The following is a 19,064-nucleotide window of genomic DNA, read 5'->3' as shown; positions in this document are numbered from 1 at the left end:
GCCTGACTTGTCTTTTCATTCTCTTAAAAGTATCTTTCACAGAGCAAAAGATTTTTAATTGTAATGAATCCACCTTACCAACTTTTTTCTCTCATCAATTGTGCTTTTGGTGTGGTATCTAAAATGTCATCACCAAATCCAAGGTCACCTAGATTTTTCCTATGATGTCTTCTAGGAATTTTACACTTTTCCATTTTACATTTATGTCTGTGATCCATTTTGAGTTAATTTCTGTGAAAGCTATAAGATCTATGTCTAGATTCAATTTTTTTTGCGTGGATGTCCAGTTGTTCCACCACCATTTGTCAAAAAGACTATCCTTTCTCCGTTGAATTGCCTTTGCTCCTTTATCAGAGATCAGTTGGCTGTATTTGTGTGGATCTATTTCTATGCTTTCTGTTGTGTTCTCTTGATCTATTCATCTGTTCTTTCTCCAATACCATACTATCTTGATTACTGTAGCTTTAGAGTAAATCTTTTAGTCAAGTAGTGTCCATCCTCCAGCTTTGTTCTTCTCTTTTTCTGTTGTGTTGGCTGTTCTGGGTATTTTCCCATACCATATACAATTTAGAATCTGTTCATTGATATCCACAAAGTAACTTGTTGGGATTTTGATTGTGATTGCATTGAATCTATAGATCAAGTTGGAAAGAAATGATGCCTTGACAATATTGAGCCTTCCTACATGTCCATGAAATATCTCCCATTTATCTAGATCTTTTTTGATTTCTTTCATCAGAGTTGTATAGTTTTACTCATACAGGTCTTATACATATTTTGTTACATTTAGACCTATTACATTTTTCAGAGCTAATATAAATGCTGTAGTGTTTTTAATTTCAAATTCCAATTGTTTATTTGTAGTATATAAGAAAGCAATTGACTTTTATATATTAACATTGTATCCTACAACCTTGCTATAATCGCTCATTAGTTCCGGGAGGTTTTTGTTGATTCTTTGGGATTTTCGACAATCATGTCATCTATGAACAAAGACGTTTTTATTTCTTCTTTCCCAATCTGCCTTTCGTTTCCTTGTCTTATTGTATTAGCTAAGACTTCCAGGACAATGTCGAATAGGATTGGTGAGAGAGGACATCATTACCTTATTTCCTGATCTTATCAGGAAAACATCTAGTTTCTCACCATCATGTACGAGGTAAACTGTAGGGTTTTTGTAGATTTCTTTATCAAGTTGAGGAAGTTCCCCCTCTATTCCTAGTTTTCTGGGAGGTCTTTTTTTAAATTGTTATGAATGAGTGTTGGATTTTGTCAAATGATTTTTTTTGCATCTATTGATATGATCATATGATTTTTCTCCTTTAGTCTGTTGATATAATATTTTTTTACATTAATTGATTTTTGAATATTGAACTAGCCTTGCATACCTGAAATGAATCCCAGTTGGTCTTGGTGTATAATTATTTTTAGATATTGTTAGATTCAATTTGTTAATATTTTGTTGAAAATTTTTGCATCTTTGTGAGAGATATTAGTCTGTAGTTTTCTTGTAATATCTTTGTCTGGTTTTGGTATTAGGGTAATGCTGGCCTCATAAAATGAGCCAGGAAGTAGTCCTTCCGCTTCTATTTTCTGGACGAGATTGTAGAAAATTGGTTTAATTTCTTTCTTAAATGTTTGGTAGAGTTCACCAGTGAAATCATCTGTGTCCGGTTTTTCTGTTTGGCAAGAGGTTGTTGATTATTGATTTAATTTCTTAGTAGATGTAGGCCATAACAAATAACTACAAACTGGGTGACTTAGAACAACAGAAACTTATTCTGTCACAGTTCCGGAGGCTGGAGATACAAAATCAGGGCGTCAGCAGGGCCAAGTTCCCTCTTGAAGGCTCTAGAGAAAAATCCATCCTTCCTCTTTCTGCCTTCTGGTGTTTGATAGCAATCCTTAGAATTCCTCGCCTGCAATTGCATAAGTCTAATTTCTGCCTTCACATGATTGATTTCTCTCTATGTATCTTTTTCCAAATTTCTTTCTTCTCATGAGGTTACCAATCATTGAATTAGGGCCCACCTTACTCCAATATGACTTCATCTTAACTTGATTATAGTCATGTGCCACATAACAATGTGTCAGTGACAGGCTGCATATACAATGGTGGTCCCATAAGATTATAATACCATATTTTTAGTTTACCTTTTCTATGTTTAGGTATGTTTAGATACGCAAATACTTATCAGTGTGTTGCAATAGCCTACTGTATTTAGCATAGTAACATGCTTTACATGTTTGTAGCTTAGGAGCAATAAGCTATACCATATAGCTCAGGTGTGTAGTAGGCTATATCATCTAGGTTTGTGTAAGTATAGTCTATGATATTTGCACAACCATGAAGTTGCCTAATGATGCATTTATCATAATGCATTCCCATCATTAAGCAACACATGGCTGTGCTTCTACAAAGACTGTATTTCAAAATAAGGCCACATTCACAGGTCCTAAGTGGACATAAAGTTTGGGGGCACGTTCTTCAATCCAGCACACTGTTTCTTTCTCTATGTGGTATGTCTTCTTTGTTCTTTTTAAATGTAATGTCTTTTGACATTATATTTTTGTTTTATGGCTACCACAGTATTTAGTCCTTTTATGGAATCCTTAATTCCCCTTTTCCTTACTTAACCATTTGCTGTCTGATTTGTCATTAATTTTTGTTGGGGTAAAATACATATAATATAGCATTTACCATCTTAACCGTGTTTAAGTGTACAGTCCGGCGGCATTAAGTACATTCGCACTGTTGAGCAGCTGTCAACACCATCCATCTCCAGAACTCTTTTCATCATGCAGAACTGAAACCCCACACCCACTAAACAATCACTCCTCATTCTTCCCACCCTTCAGCCCTTGGCAGCCACCATTCTGCTTTCTGTCTGTGAATTTGATTACTCTAGGTACCTCCATCTAAGTGGATTCATACAGGGTTATTCGTCCTTTTGTTACTGGCTAATTATTTCATGGTTTATCAGTTTTAAATGATGTCCTTTGAGTTCCATTTCTTACCTCTACAGCTATTGGTGATGTTATTCCGTTTTCCCCTTTCTGTCTCCCATATATTATATTTTTAGTTGCATTATTCTTACTGTTAATGTTCATATGTTATTGTTCCACCCAGGTCTCTGTCTTTGTTTTAGTCTAAGATCTAGAATTAAATCTCTTAAATGCCCACCTCAGTTCTTTTAATGACCTTCTTGCAGTCATCTCTAGGTTGGATGAAGTTCATCTTCTATGTTCTCAGAAAGGGCTCATAACCATGGCATCCCCTGAGTTCTTGCGTATTTTTCATAGCCTTAACACTCAAAGGGCAGTTTGGCTGGATGTGAAATATTTATCTCATACTTCTTTGAATTCCTAAGAAAGCTCTACTGTTGCCTTGAGTTCTGTATTGCCGGTGGCAAGTCTGATGCTAGCCTAACTTTGTCACCCCAAAAAGTGGTTCGATCTTTTTGTCTGGAGTCTTTGAGAATTTTTTTCTTCTGTCTTTAATGTCAAATAATTTTACTAGGACATGTAATGGAATTGGCCGCTCTGTTCCAATTTTTCCAGGCATAAAATGGGTCCTTTAATATATAGATATAAATTTGCTCCTATTTCCAGAAAATTTGCTGGAATTATGGTTTTAAATATTACCTCTATTCCACATTTTTAGTTTTTTTTTCTTTCAGCCCCTTCAGTTATACATATGTTAGCATTTTTTTTTTTTTGCTGTCTTCCATTTCATTCCATTTTATTTGATAACTTTTCCATGAAGATAAGATTTTAGACTGAGGAAGAAAAGAACAATTAGTTGTTTGAGTCTAAATTTAAAATCATCTTAATTATATTGCCTACCTACTGGATATAAACTATATTTGGGTCTGTTGTGTTTATTTTTGGAGTTTTCATCAAAAGTTGGCCATTTAATGGGGGAATGAACCATCTGTGAAACTTAAATCTATTTAAATATCATGTACTCACTTTGGCCTCTGGAAATCAAGCAAGATTTGGAGCTATTCATGGGCTATGGCTTGCTTTATAATTTATTTGACTTTGATTTACTTTGCTATCACTTTGGTGATGGGGAACTATTATCCTATCCAGAAAAGATGATCCAGGACAGAAAGAAGTCCTTCAAGGCTGGGGAGCAGCAGAACAACACTCAGAAGAGGAAGTACAAGGATTTTCTGGATATTGTCCTCTCTGCCCAGGTAAATCTTCCAAGTTTATGATCCTGCTCAACCAGCCAGTGACTTATGCGGGTAAGTGAGGATGAGGTGGGGAGACAAAAACAAAACTGATTGACTAAATTTAATACTACTTTGAATTGGTGAGTTGGCTCCATGCAGTTTGGGGTAAAGATAGAATTCTGCAACCATGTTACTAGAGAGAGTCAGTAAAGACTAAATTACAGATTTAACAGGATTTGGGGATTATCATATAGTTACATGGAGTTCAGGGAATCACAACAAAATGGTCATATGGTAAACATGTAAAATGATGATGATGAGGTCCTAGAAAATCTGGATATATCTGAGACTTTGAAGAGACTTTCTAGGGCCTGGTGATTGGGGGCCTCTTTTCAAGGCCTTCTTTTCTAACCATGGTTCTCCTTTATGCTCTGGGCAAAATGTGGCTTATACTATATATTCGTTGAACTGAATTAAAATTGAAACTCTTATTTGAAACTCTAATTTTTCCCCTAAAATCATTATTTTGATTGGATAGCCAAATATCTCTAAACTGACAGTTTATAAAAATATATCTCTACTGTGCTTACTAGGCTGAAAATGGGGAGAGCTTCTCAGACACTGACATCCGATCTGAGGTGAACACGTTCATGGCCGCAGGGCACGAAACCACGGCTTCGAGCCTCTCCTGGCTCCTCTACTGCCTGGCTCGGAACCCTGAGCATCAGGACAGATGCCGGGAGGAGATCAAGGGCATCCTAGGGGACGGGTCTTCCATCACGTGGTAAGATCTGCATCTCCAAGTATTTCATCCTAGTTCTCCTCTTGGGATTTTGCTTTATTTTTTGCCCTAGTGACTTAGTGACCATAGTGTCTCAAGACATGTGTATATGGAAGCAGAAGAGGTAGGCTACTTTTCTGCTCTTTCTTACGAGAGCCCCAACTTAACCTCTTGTCTTTTGCAAAAGAAAGTTAGTCATCTATAAATTATCTGTCATTATTTTTCTAATCAGTGGTGTGTAAAACGTCCCATTCCCACTCTTTCATTCAATCTCTGGTGCATTGGCAATGAGGACTTGATCCCTAGGTTTGCACTTAGAGCTTGAACCATGGGGCTCACGTGGGACTCCTCTCCTCAGAGAGCTGAATGAGCAGCTGCAGTATTTAAGGCTCATTGTAGACATCCTCTCCCATGCCCTTGTCTCCAATTTTATTCCTCAGGATTGATTTTGGACTTTGAACATAATATTAGATGATACATACTGTAGTTGAGTTTAGCAAATATGGTCTGAGAACATTTTAAGTCCTGAAGCACTAAAAAAATTGACTAGGATTTGATGTGGGTCCTGCCCTCAATGAACTCACGGTCTGCTACAGAAGACAGACCTCCCTATAGAAAATTGCGGTATATCACGATGAGTGCAATGAAAGACACATGTGCTGGCTAACACAGAGACACAGAAGACAGGCGCCTAACCTGGCCTGGGGGGCTCAAGGAGACTTCCCTGGGGATCCAACTTCCCTGGGATCCAACACTTAAGCTGCCTCTTATAGGATGAGTAGAAGTTAGCTAGGTGGAAAACTTCAATTCTATTTTGTTAGACTTTAAGCATATCTTGCTGTTAATAAAGCCCGGGTTATGGATTTGCCCCTCAGATGTGCTGTTTGCAGAAATAAAACATGCCCCTAACATAGATCTCACCTTTTTCCCTAGCTGGTCAAAAGGGCAGAAGGATCAAAATACTAGGGGCAACTCAGCCACATGACTAGGAAAAAACATCATATTTCATATGCAAAGGTCAGCTCACCTGAAACATTTCTAAAGCAAAATTTGAAGTTATAAAGTATAGTAGAGATCTCATTTTTATAAGGAAATAATAGTAATTTTCTGCCATAAATTAAAGGTTTAATCTATATAGCACACAATACAGTGTTGAGTAATTATTTTTTTTAACTGATGAAAAGTGTGTGTGTGAATGTATATGTGTGTGTGTGTGTGTGTGTGTGCGTATAGTATACAACATGATGTTTTGGTATATGTACACATTGTGGGGAATGACTGAATCAATCAATCAGTGGACACGTCCATTATCTCACACTTACCATTTTTTGTGATAGAGACATTTAAAAGCTATCCTCTTAGCAATTTTCAGGTATACAAATTGTTAACTAATATGTTGTACAATATGTCTCCTAAACTTAATCCTCCTGTCTAACTGAAACTTTGTATCCTTGAACTGACATCTCCCCAATTCCTCATTCCTCCCAGCCCCTGGTAACCACCATTTTTTTCTCTGCTTCTGTGAGTTTGATTTTTTCTTAGATTCCACATATAAGTGAGATCATGTGGCATTTGTTTTTCTGTGCCTGGCTTATTTCACTTAACGTAATGTCCTCCAGGTTCATCCATGTTGTCACAAATGACAAGATATCCTTCTTTGTAAGGTTAAATAGTATTCCTTTGCGTATATATGCCACGTTTTCTTTCTTTCTTTTTTTTTTGAGACAGAGTCTTGCTCTGTTGCCCTGGCTAGAGTGCTGTGGCGTCAGCCTAGCTCACAGCAGCTTCAAACTCCAGGGCTCAAGCAATTCTTCTGCCTCAGCCTCCCGAGTAGCTGGGACTATGGGCATGCGCCACCATGCCCGGCTAATTTTTTTCTATATTTTTTTTTAGTTATCCAGCTAATTTCTTTCTATTTTTAGTAGAGACAGGGTCTTGCTTTTGCTCAGGCTGGTCTTGAACTCCTGACCTTGAGCGATCCACCCGCCTCGGCCTCCCAGAGTGCTAGGATTACAGGCGTGAGCCACCGCGCCTGGCCTATGCCACATTTTCTTAAGCCATTCATTCAATGATGGACATTTAGGCTGATTTCACATCTGGGTTATTGTGCATACAGATACCTCTTCAATACTGATTTTGTTTCCTTTGGATGTATATCCAGAAGTAAAATTGATAGATTGGATGGTAGTTCTATGTTTAATTTTTTGAGGAACCTCCATATTGTTTTTCATAATGGTTATACTAATTTACTTTCCCACCAACAGTGTTCAAGGGTTCCCTTTTCTCCACAACCACACTAATATTTATTATCTTTTGTCTTTTTATTTTTGAGACGGGGTCTCATTCTGTCACCCAGGCTAGAGTGCAGTGGCTTCATCACAGCTCACAGCAACCTCAAACTCCTGGGCTCAAGCAATCCTCCTTCCTCAGCCTCTCAAGTAGCTGAAACTACAGGTGCATGCCACCATGCCTGGCTAATTTTTCTATTTTTTGTGGAGACAGGGTCTCCCTCATGCTGGTCTCCAACTCCTGGCCTCAAGTGATCCTACCTCCTTGGCCTCCCAGAGTGCTAGGATTACAGGTGTGAGCCCCCATGCCTGGCCTGTCTTTTTGATAACAGCCGTTCTAGCAGATGTGAGGCGAGAGGTCATTACAGTTTTAATTTGCATTTCTCTGATGATTAGTGATGTTGAGCCTTTTTAAATATACCTGTGGCCATTTGTGTGTCTTCTTTCGAGAATGTTTATACAGGTTTTGCCCATTTTTTAATCAGGTTATTTGTTTTCTTGCTATCGAGTTGTGCGAGTTCCTTATATATTTTGGATATTAACCGCTTGTCAGATATATGGTTCACAAACATGTTCTCCCATTCTGTAGGTTGTCTCTTCACTATATCGATTATTTTCCTTGTTGTGCGTAAGCTTTTTGGTCTGATGCAGACCTGTTTGTCTATTTTTCTTGTGTTGCCTGTGATTTGGGAGTTGTAGCCAGCATATCTTTGCCAAAACCAAAGTCAAAAACCCTGTAGTTTTTCTAGTAGTTTTACAGTTTCACGTCATATGTTTAAGCCTTTAATCCATTTTAATGAATTTTTGTATATGGGATGAGATAAGGGGCCAATTTTATTCTTCTGCATGTGAACATCCAGTTTTCTCAACACCATTTCTTGAAAAGCATATCCTTTCACCATTGTGTGTTCTAGGCACCTTTGTAGAAGATCAGTTGACCACAGATGTGTAGATGTATTTCTGGGTTGTCTATCCTGCTTCGTTAGCTTATATGTCTGTTTTGTGAAAGTATCATGCTGTTTTTATGAATAGAGCCTTTTGGTTGATTTTCAGGTCAGGTAATATGATACCTCCAGCTTTGCTCTTTTTGTTCAAGATTGCTTTGGCTATTTGGGGTTTTTTGTGGTTCCACACAAATTTTAGGGTTGTTTTTTTCTATTTCTGTGATAATGCTATTGAAATTTTGATAGGGATTGCATTGAATCTGTAGATCACTTTGGGTAGTATGGACATTTTTAACAATATTAATTCTTCCAATCCATGAACACAGGGCATCTTTCAATTGGTATCTTCTTCAATTTCTTTGACCAGTGTTTTATAGTTTTCAGTGTATAGATCTTTCACCTTCTTGGTTAAATTTATTCTCAAGTATTTTATATTTTTGTAGCTATTGTAAATGGGATTTTCTTTATTCCTTGTTCAGATTATTCATTTTTAGTGTATAGAAATGCAACTGATTTTTGTGTGTTGATTTTGTATCCTGCAACTTTACTGAATTTATTAGTTCTAACAGTTTTTTGGAGGAATCTTTAGAGTTTTCTATACTTATGATCATGTCATCTGAAGATGGGGACAATTTAACTTTTTCCTTTCCAATTTACATGTCTTTTATTTCTTTTTCCTGCCTAATTGCTCTGGCTAGGACTTTCTGTACTATGTTGAATAGAAGTGGCAAGAGGGGGCATCCTTGTCTCATTCCTGATCTTAGGATGAAAAGGTCTCAACTTTTTACCATTGAATATGATGTTAGCTGTGAGTTTGTCATATGTGGCCTCTATTGTGTTGAGAGGCATTCCTTCTTTAGCTAATTTGCTGATAATCTTTATTATGAAAGGATGTTGAAATTTGTCAAATGCTTTCTCTGTATTTGTTGATATGATCATATGGGTTTTATCCTTCACTCTTTCAATGTGTTGTATCACATTTATTAATTTACATAGGTTGAACCATCCTTATATCCCAGGGATAAATACCACTTTATCTTAGTGAATGATCCTTTTAATGTACTTCTGAGTTCAGTTTGCTACTATATTGTTGAGCATTTTTGCATCTATGTTCATCAGTAATATTGGCCTATAATTTTCTTTTCTTAAAGTATCTCTGTCTAGCTTTGGTATCAGGGTAAATTCACCTTGTAAAATTAGTTTGGAAGTATTTTCTCTTCAATTTTTTGGAGAAATTTGATAGGGATTCATATTAGTTCTTCTTTAAATGTTTGGTAAAATTCAGCTGTGAAGCCATCAGGTCCTGATTTTTGATTACTGATTCAATCTCTTTACCTGTTATTAGTATGTTCAGAGTTTCTATTTCTTCATAACCAGTCTTGATACGTTTTATGTTATTAGGAATTCATCCATTTCTTTTAGGTTATCCAATTTGTTGGCATGTAATTGTTCAGAGTAGTCCCTTATGATCCTTCGTGTTTCTGTGACATCAGTTGTAATGTCTCTTTTTTCATTTCTGATTTTATTTACAGTATTTGAGTCTTCCTTTTTTCTTGATTATTCTAGCTAAAGTTTTGCCAATTTTGTTTATCTTTCAAAAACAAACTCTTAGTTTCATTGATCTTTTCTGGTTTTTTTGAGTTTCTATTTCATTTATTTCTATACCGATCTTTATCGTTTCCTTCCTTCTACTAACTTTAGGCTTAGTTTGTTCTTTTTATAGTTCCTTGGAGTGTAACAGTAGGTTATTTATTTGAAGTCTTTTTTTTTAATATAGACATTTATTGCTATAAATATCCTTTTTAGAGCTGCTTTCACTGCATCCCATAAGTTGTTGTATGCTGTGTTTCCATTTTCACTTATCTCAAGATTTTTTTAAATTTCTATTTTGATTTCTTCTTTGATCCATTGGTTGTTCAAGAGCCTGTTTGTTTAAGTTCCACATATTTGTGAATTTTTCAAATTTTCTCCTGTAATTGATTTTTACTTTCATACCATTGTGGTCAGAAAAGATACTTAAAATGATTTCGGTCTTCTTAAATTTGTTAATAATTGTTTTATGGCCTAATATATATTATGTCCTGGAGAATGTTCAGTGTGTCCTTGAGAAGAATGTGTATTCTGGTATTGTTGGATGGAATGTTCTATGTATGTCTGTTAAGTCCATTTAATCTAATGTGTAGTTCAAGTCTAATAATAATGTTTCCTTATTGATTTTCTGTCTGAATGGTCTACCCATTGTTGAAGGTGGGATATTTAAGTCCACCAATGTTATTATATTGCTGTCTATTTGTCCCTTCAGATCTGCTAATTTGTGCTTAATATATTTAGGTATTCCATGTTGGGTGCATATATATTCATAATTGTTATATCCTCCTGATGCATTGACCCCTTTACCATTATATAATGGCCTTCTGGTCTTTTTTTTTTTTTATTACAGCATATTACGGGGGTACAGATGTTTAGGTTACGTATGTTGCCCTTCCCTCCCTCCTCCTCTAGTCTTTTTTAATAGTTTTTACTTAAAGTCTATTTTGTCTGCTGTAAGTACAGCTTGTCAGCTTGCTCTCTTTTGGTTTCCATTTGCATGGAATATCTTTTTTTCAGCCCTTCACTTTCTGTCTATTTGTGTCCTTAAAGGTGAAATGAGTATCTGTAGGCAGCATATAGTTGGATCTTTTTTTTTTTTTAACCCATTCTGTCACTCTGTGAATGGATAACAATTCATTTACAGTCAAGGCAATTATTGATAGGTAAGGACTTACCAATGCCATTTTGTTAATTGTTTTCTTGTTTTATAGATCTTTTGTTCCTTTCTTCCTCTCTTGTTTTCCTTTGTGATTAGGTGATTTTCTCTACTGGTATACTTTGATTCCTTACTTTTTTTGTCTTTTGTGTACCCACCACAGGTTTTTGCTTTGTGGTTTCCATGAGGCTTACATAAATCATAGTTATAACAGGCTATTTTAAACTGATAACAACTTAACTTTCATCGCTTAAAAAACTCTACAATTTTACTTTGCTACCCCCTATATTTTGTCTTTAATATCATAATTTACATCTTTTTAATATTATGTGTCCCTTAACATATTATTATAGCTATAGTTGTTTTTAATAGTTTTGTCTTTTACCCTTTATACTAGAGATATAAGTGATGTACATACCACTACTACATTATTAGGGTATTCTGAATTTGACTATGTATTTGCCTTCACCAGTGAATTTTTAACTTTCAATTTTCATGTTGTTAATTAGCATTTTTAATTTCAATTTGGAAACTCCCACTAGCATTTCTTATAAGGCAGGTCTAGAGGTGATGAACACCCTCAACTTTTGTTCAGGAAAGTCTTGATCTCTCTTTCATTTTGAAAGATAACTTTGCCAGGTTATTTGTCAGTTTTTTTCTTTCAGCACTTTGAGTGCATCATCCCACTCCCTCCTGGGTTGCAAGATTTTTGTTAAGAAATCTGCTCATAGCCTTATGAGGCGGTTTCTTTGTATGTTATAAGTCTCCTGTCTTATTGCTTTCAAGATTCTCTCTTTGTCTTTGACCTTTGACAATTTGATTATAATTTACGTTGGTTTATTTTTCTTTGGGCTTTTCTTGTTTGGAATCCTTCAAGCTTCATAAATCTGGATGTTCATATCCCTCCTAATATTTGGACTGTTTTCAGCTAATATTTTTCTAAATAATCTTTCTGCCCCTTTCTCTTTCTCTTCTCCTTCTCCTTTGCACATGTGTACATTTGATGATGTCCCATAAGTCCTTTGTGCTTTCTTCACTCCTTTTTATTCTTATTTCTTTTTGTTCTTCTAATCATCTAATAGCAAATGACCTGCCTTTGAGTTCCCTGATTCTGTCTTCTTCATGACGGAGCCTGCTGTTTAAGCTCTTTATTGAATTTTTCAGTTCTGTCATTGTCTTTGCCAAAATCCCACACCTGCCACTAACCTCAGCGGCAGGTATGGGATTTTGAACACTGGGGGTGTGTGTCTCCTTGCTGGTTCCTGTGTGGGCAGGTCTGCTCTCAGGCCACAGCTGAAAAGGAGTTGCTTTTCAGGGCCATTTCAGGATCTGCTTTCAGACTGAGGTTGGCAAGTCTGCCCTAGGGACACAGACAGGCATATCTCCCAGCATGTTTCTGGCCAGACAGAATTGCTCTTAGACCATAACTGAGAGGAGCTGGGGCCAAGATTCAGGGCTGTTTCAGGTTCTACTATGGAATCAATATTGCCAAGCACAGACATATCTGTTTCCCTGTGGGTCCTTGTGTGAGCAGGACTGATTGCAGACCACAGCTGAAAGGGGCTCGAGCTGAGTTAGAGGGACATTTCTGGGTCCACAGCTGAGACCAAGGTGGGCAGGGATGTCTCCTAAGGAACTGGTGTGCTTAATTCCTTTCAGGCCCTTGGCCAATGATTTTGGTAGTAGGACTAAGTCCAAACAGGGCTATAGCTGAGCCTGTAGAGGAGCAGGACCATTTCAGGGTCTGGAGCTGGGACCACATTTAGTGAGTTTTCCACCTGGGTATAGATCTGTCCTCTCAAAACAGCTCTCCTAGACATTGTGCTCCGCTGGGGTTTCACATACTCCTACTTGAATCCCAAGGCTCCCACAAAGGCACTTGTGTATGTGGATGGCTATAACATTTTTGTTGCCGTGGGGAGATCCAAGTGAGGTACCTCTTATTCTCCCATCTTGCCGATTTGGAAACATTGCATATCACCTCCCCAAATAAATTAGATATTTTAACCTTGATTAGAGTGGATATTTATACAACTCAGATATTAACTTTTCTCATTCTCACTTGGCTTAAATGTGAAAACAATAAAGAAATCTTTTCCAGGTGAGAAAATAAAGTCCAGATGATCTGTTAACTATCTTTTATTTTAATGAGAGAAATGATAATAATATTATAGAGAATAAAATATTTTTACTCTATAATATATACTTAAAGATGTATTTAATGAACTTTGCATGTGGCATTATAATAATTTATAATTCTTCCAGACAAGTAATAAAACTGTACTACAAAGAGCAATTTCTGGGAAAGCTGGAAAGTTGTTTAACTTCTATATTTAGCTTCCCGTCAGCCCATTTCTGCGTTGGGTTAAAATTCCTCTCTTCTTTTTGCTTCATAATTAAGGTGGACAAAGTTGGGTTGTTTTTAATTATACAAACTTCCAGGGTAAGCAGAATTATTCTTTTTATCCTGAGCTTGAGGAAAAAGAGTTCAAAATTAAAATTTCACATTACCTAATGGCCAAAGCCTGCATTCAAAATAATTAAATCAGAAAAGCATATAAAATACAATAAGGTAAATAGACTAAATATGTGTAGTCATTTTATTGAACCAATGTGACTAGCTAGGATGCAAATAAAAAACAACCTTATTCTTCTCTCACTGACACTTTAAACTTGCTCTGTGGGGCAAGTTCTTTTCATCTCTGATGCAAAATCCTGAGTGGGTCTCACAGAGTTCCCATTTGTTTAAATCACAAGAACAATCTCATGTTAGTAATTAAACTATCTGGCCCAGCGTAATAATGAAACTTTCAAATACTTATCCACTTGGAGCTTTTTTTCTCCCTCCCAGTTTGGTACTTCTTTGGGCCTAGAAGCCAGCAGTGGGTGAGGGGTTCGTGGTTGGCTAATTCTTACTGACCAGCTCCTCCTATACCCAGCAGCTGCTGTTTCTGACCCTTCCAGAAATGGTTCCAGGAGGAGAGGGGATAAGGGGAAAAGGGCTGATAATATTGTGATCATGCCAAAGGGCTTGGTGGCTGTTCAGTGCTTCCATTTCTCTCAAGCATCTGTGGGTTTCCGGGAGACTCCCTCACTAGAACTTTCCAGTGGTGATTCAGGGGACAAGGGAATTCTTATCCTTAGGCAGAGTTATTTTTAAGCTGATCCTGGAGCTCTCCCTCTTGCCATTTCACTGGTCCATAGGACGCACTTGCACATTCTGGCCTTGTCCCTGCTGCTTTTCCTGCCTCACTTTCTGTTCTGAGTCACAGCCTTTCGCATCAGTTCTGTACTCCCCAAACTCCAGAGAACATAGGTCGGATCATCTAAGTCAGTGGTCCCTAAACTTTTTGGCACCAGGGGCTGATTTCAGGGAAGACAATTTTTCTGTGGACCTGGGGTGGCAGGGGCAGATGGTTCCAGGATGATTCAAGTGCATTACATGTATTGTGTAGCCAGACCTCTCTGCTGGTGATAATCTATTTGCAGCTGCTCCCCAGCGCTAGCATCACCGCCTCAGCTCCACCTCAGATCATCAGGCATTCGATTCTCATACGGAGTGCGCAACCTAGACCCCTCGCATATGCAGTTTACAGTAGGGTTCACGCTCCTATGGGAATCTAATGCCACCGCTGATCTGACAGGAGGCAGAGCTCAGGCGGTGATGGGAGTGATGGGGAGCAGCTGTAAATACAGATGAAGCCTTGCTTGCCCACTGCTCACCTCTTGCTGTGCAGCCCAGTTCCTAATAGGCCATGGACTGGTACTGGTCCGCAGCCTGGGGGTTGGGGACCGCAGATCTAAGTGACCCTCCTGAAGCCTCCCACTCTTTATGGTGGGGGAACACCCGCCTCTATTCTGCGTGGCACTCTGGCATTCCATCAATTCTCTTTAAAGAATTTGTTTTTTCCTCTCTCAAAATTCTTAAGCCTCCTCTGTTCAATCCTTAGCCATTTCTTACACATGTTTACTTTATATGATAAGCTAAGGATTTGCAAAACTGGTTTTCAGAAATCTCCTTAGCAAATGTTTTACTGGTAGGTTGTCACCTCATTCTGTAATGAGGATATTCGAAATCTGTTTGGTTCCTCTGCCTCTGGGACCTCAGCTGATCCTGATGTAGAAAGAGTCCAGTTTAACATTCCGTTACATAAATCAATGGCAAAATAGCCTTAATCTGAGGGTAATAATTACCAGAAACAAACATCAAATAGAAAAAGTCAGTATTTACAAACTGGATATGATGTCTGCGTCCCCTGTCTCCCTCATCCTCACAGGGACCATCTGGGTGAGATGTCGTACACCACGATGTGCATCAAGGAGACATTACGACTGATTCCTGCAATCCCATCTATTTCCAGAAAACTCAGCAAGCCCCTTACCTTCCCAGATGGATGCTCACTGCCTGCAGGTCTTTGCATTCTTTTCCTAAGCGGTTCCTAGAGACTGTGGGGTCCGGGGGACCATGCAGTGACAAAGATTGGTGGATTTCTTATCACTCGGAGAAGACAAAAAATAATCCTAAAGGCATCTGGCTTAGGGTTGGACACCTATTAAGAGCTCAGAGGATAATACCTTGATCAGATGTGAATTTCAGCAACTTTCCCAAAGATACATAGCCAGTTGCAGCAAAGCTAAGCCCAGAACCCATGTCTCTGGAATCCCATCCCAGGGTTTCTTCCATTGTGGGATATTATTTCTAAGATAATCTTTCTTTGACTGAGTTTGAGACCCAGATGAAACTTCATGGAAGATGAGCACCATTATCTCTGTCTAAGCGACCAAGGGGCATCTTTGGCCTCCTCATCATATCGCCCTTAGAAATGTACAACATTTAATAGTTTATATGGAGCCTTCAAACACATTATCTCATTTTTTCCTCTTGGAAAGTGACCTTAACAGGCACTTAAACAATGATTTATAATTTCTAAACACTTTCAATGTAGCCAAAAATCCACCAGGGGAACCTCAATGGGCAGGTGAGGTTAGTTGATATGAGCAGAGCTAGAACTTGTGCCGAGGCCCTGAACCTGGAACCTAGGGTCTTCAAAACAGCACAGGTTTCTGAGCAGGGCTTGTGGAAAGCAGAGGGGTCATGTGAGACACCCTTTCACTTATCTGCATCAATGTTCTATTAATCCATGCCTTAGTAAACAAGCCAGCAGGATTGCTTGTAAACACCTCTAGCCTGTCATTAACCTTGTTGACAGATCCAGAATTAATTTACCAGAATTATTTCTGGTAGCCATATAATCCTCAAATTCTCTCTCCTTTGTCTTTTATTTTTTTATCCCCCCAACAATATGGATATTTCCCAAAGTTTCCCACCCTCCATGTATGAACAGCACCGACAGAAGTTTGACACTGAATCTGCATGATGCAATCACAGTTCTATTTTTATGTACTCAACCTGTCGCCAGTAGCCGTTCAATAGTCCATTAACAGATATTTAAGTAATTTCCAAACATAGCAGGAAACATAAGCACAGTTTATCACTTTGATATAATACCAACAGCTCCTTAATATGGAATCATTAATTAAGTAAATCATTGCTTCAAAAACTAAGGTGCCAACCCAAGCCACTGGTGACTTCAGCTATGGCACACAGAGCTCTGCCAGGAGCTAGCTCTTCCTTTCAAGAACAGCTGAAAAGCAGTATAACAGTAGTCCACAACTTGGTCTTTCTCCTGAAAGCTCTTTTATTTTTCTACTTTCTCAGGAATAACCGTGACTCTCAGTATTTGGGGTCTTCACCGCAACCCTGCTGTCTGGAAAAATCCAAAGGTATGACTCTCTTATAAATAAATACTTCAAAGAACTAATGCTGTGTAATTCACTTTTTGATAGCTGAGCATGGAAGTGGCAATATAGTTAAAGCAAATGACACAAAGAAAACAAAAATAAAGATAAAATTCCCCCAAAACGTAAAATTGTCTGTGTTCTCAAAACATCACAGGTACTGGTGCTCTCTTTCACATAAACTGCTAATGTTTTAAGATTTATTACATGTACTAGGAAGCTGGACTACCTAACTTGGTAACAATTGACCACATAATCATTTTGGCTTGACTTCTAAGTGGGTGCACTCTTATTTGCAAAGTGAAAATAATACCACTTGTCATAGTGTTTTTGCTTCCCCCAAGTCTGGGTAGCAAACCAGTCAGCTGGGAAGCCAGACAAGGTCTGCCGGTCTCCAGGTACACTGTCCGGTGTAGCAGCCATTAGCCACATGTGGCTACTGAGCACATACAATGTGGCTAGTTGGAAGTAAGATGTGCTGTAGGGGTAAAATATACAGTGGATTTTGAAGACATAGTACCCCCCAAAGTTTGAAATATTTCCTTAAAAATTATTTATATTGATTATGTGTTGGAATGATAATTTTTGGTTAAATAAATTCTATTGCTAAAATTAATTTCACCTTTTAAAAATGTGGTTACCAGAACATTTTAAATTACTTATGTGGTCCACATTATATTTCTATCGATTGGTGCTAAGTAGTAACTTAAGAAATACGTTAATGTTGTTTGGGGAACAGTCGTGGGGTTGTCATGTTAATGTTGTTTTGGTGATGGTAGTGGAATTGTCCTCTCATTTCAGGTCTTTGACCCCTTGAGGTTCTCTCCAGAGAACTGTGATCAGAGACATCCCCATGCCTACTTGCCATTCTCAGCTGGACCAAGGTGGGGACAATTCGAAGGTGTTGAAAATATGCAAAAATGTTTGCTTAGGAATAGCTTACTCCTTTTAACCCCTCAGCCCTATGAATTCTTCCATGGAACCCCATCTTCTTCCCTGACTATGAAGTAGATCTTGGTGCCTATTTGAACCCCTAAAGGGTCAGTTACTTTCACAAAGAACAACCTCCTTCTCCATCACATCCTCTATAGCCGTGCCCCAGAGAGCTATCCCATGATGTGAGCTGTTGCTCATATGCTCGATGCAGTCTGCCTCCAAAGCAGGAGCCAATTCCATGAGTTATTCCAACTGCAACCTTGTTATAGGGAAGACATCACGTTGGAGCCTCCCAGCTCACATTCCTGCAGGAAGCAGTGTAAGTCCAAAGTCCAAAAGTTTCAATGGCATTTAGTGCAAAAACATTGCTTTACTGTGTACTTCAGACTTGTTATTCTACTGTTTCGTTAAAGAGTAAGCAGAAGCATCGTTTCTTCAAACATCACTTTCTTCCTCTCGGTGTCTGCAGGAACTGCATCGGGCAGCAGTTTGCCATGGCTGAGTTAAAGGTGGCCATTGCCTTAATTCTGCTGCGCTTCAAACTGACTGCAGACCCCACCAGGCCTCATCTCTTCTCGAGCCATATTATCCTCAAACCCAAGAATGGACTCTATTTGAACCTGAAGAAACTCCCTGAATGTTAGACCCCAGGGTACAATGAGTAAATATGTTTTGTTTTTAAGTTAAATTTACAGCTAATGGTCCAAGTAAATGGAAAGGAATCAAAATGTGGTGGGAGGGCTGGAGGTAGGAGAGATGGGGGTCTCTGTGAAACTGCACATTATTCAGGAACATTTCTGGGTAACACAGGGCATCTCCTTGATTGGTTTCTGTATGACTTTGGGAGATTTTCACATCTTTTCTGTTTGATTTTGCCTACTGTTAATGTTCTATACCAGCACTTTGCTGGGGGACATCCATATATTTTCTGTTGTTTTTAAAAATAGTTTTCAGAATTACAAAAATAATAGGTGATTATATGCTCACTGTAAAAAATTTCCAACACTAGAAAGCATGTAGAATAAAAAATTTAAATCCCACTTCATGTGGCTCATATCCCAATCCTACAGCATTTCCTAAAAACAGAATAATTTGGTGTGTGTTCTTTCAGACATTTTCCTGTATGACATTTCATATGTATGTATGTATGTATTCTTATAGATGGAATCATATCTATATTGTTATTGCTTTTTTTCACTTAATAAAAATCCATCTCATTCCTTATCATGGCTTCATGGTATTCTGTAATATGGCCATATTACATTAAAAATTTATTTAACTATTTTCCTTATTGGACATTTAAGTTATTTGTAATTTTAAAAACTTGTTTATTGGCCATTTATGTTTATCTTTGTTTTGTTCTCTGTGAGTTGTCTGTACAATGTCTGT

The 19,064-nt window shown here is 38.0% G+C and overlaps 1 protein-coding gene across 1 annotated transcript in view; it reads left to right on the top strand.

Moving 5' to 3' along the window:
- Positions 1-18,741, top strand: part of LOC105814051 (cytochrome P450 4X1) — a 32,301-nt gene extending 13,560 nt beyond the window's left edge. The window contains exons 7-12 of the mRNA XM_012648927.1: positions 4,096-4,202; positions 4,775-4,965; positions 15,218-15,351; positions 16,660-16,724; positions 17,541-17,623; positions 18,145-18,741. Of these exons, the coding sequence (XP_012504381.1) occupies positions 4,096-4,202; positions 4,775-4,965; positions 15,218-15,351; positions 16,660-16,724; positions 17,541-17,623; positions 18,145-18,319 (755 nt within the window). The 3' untranslated portion in view covers positions 18,320-18,741. The remainder of the gene's footprint in view (positions 1-4,095; positions 4,203-4,774; positions 4,966-15,217; positions 15,352-16,659; positions 16,725-17,540; positions 17,624-18,144) is intronic.
- Positions 18,742-19,064: the final 323 nt, after the last annotated feature.

Source organism: Propithecus coquereli, unplaced genomic scaffold (genome assembly GCF_000956105.1).
Source record: "Propithecus coquereli isolate 6110/MARCELLA unplaced genomic scaffold, Pcoq_1.0 Scaffold299, whole genome shotgun sequence".
Taxonomy (NCBI): domain Eukaryota; kingdom Metazoa; phylum Chordata; class Mammalia; order Primates; family Indriidae; genus Propithecus; species Propithecus coquereli.
This window is presented reverse-complemented; position numbering and strand designations above follow the sequence as displayed.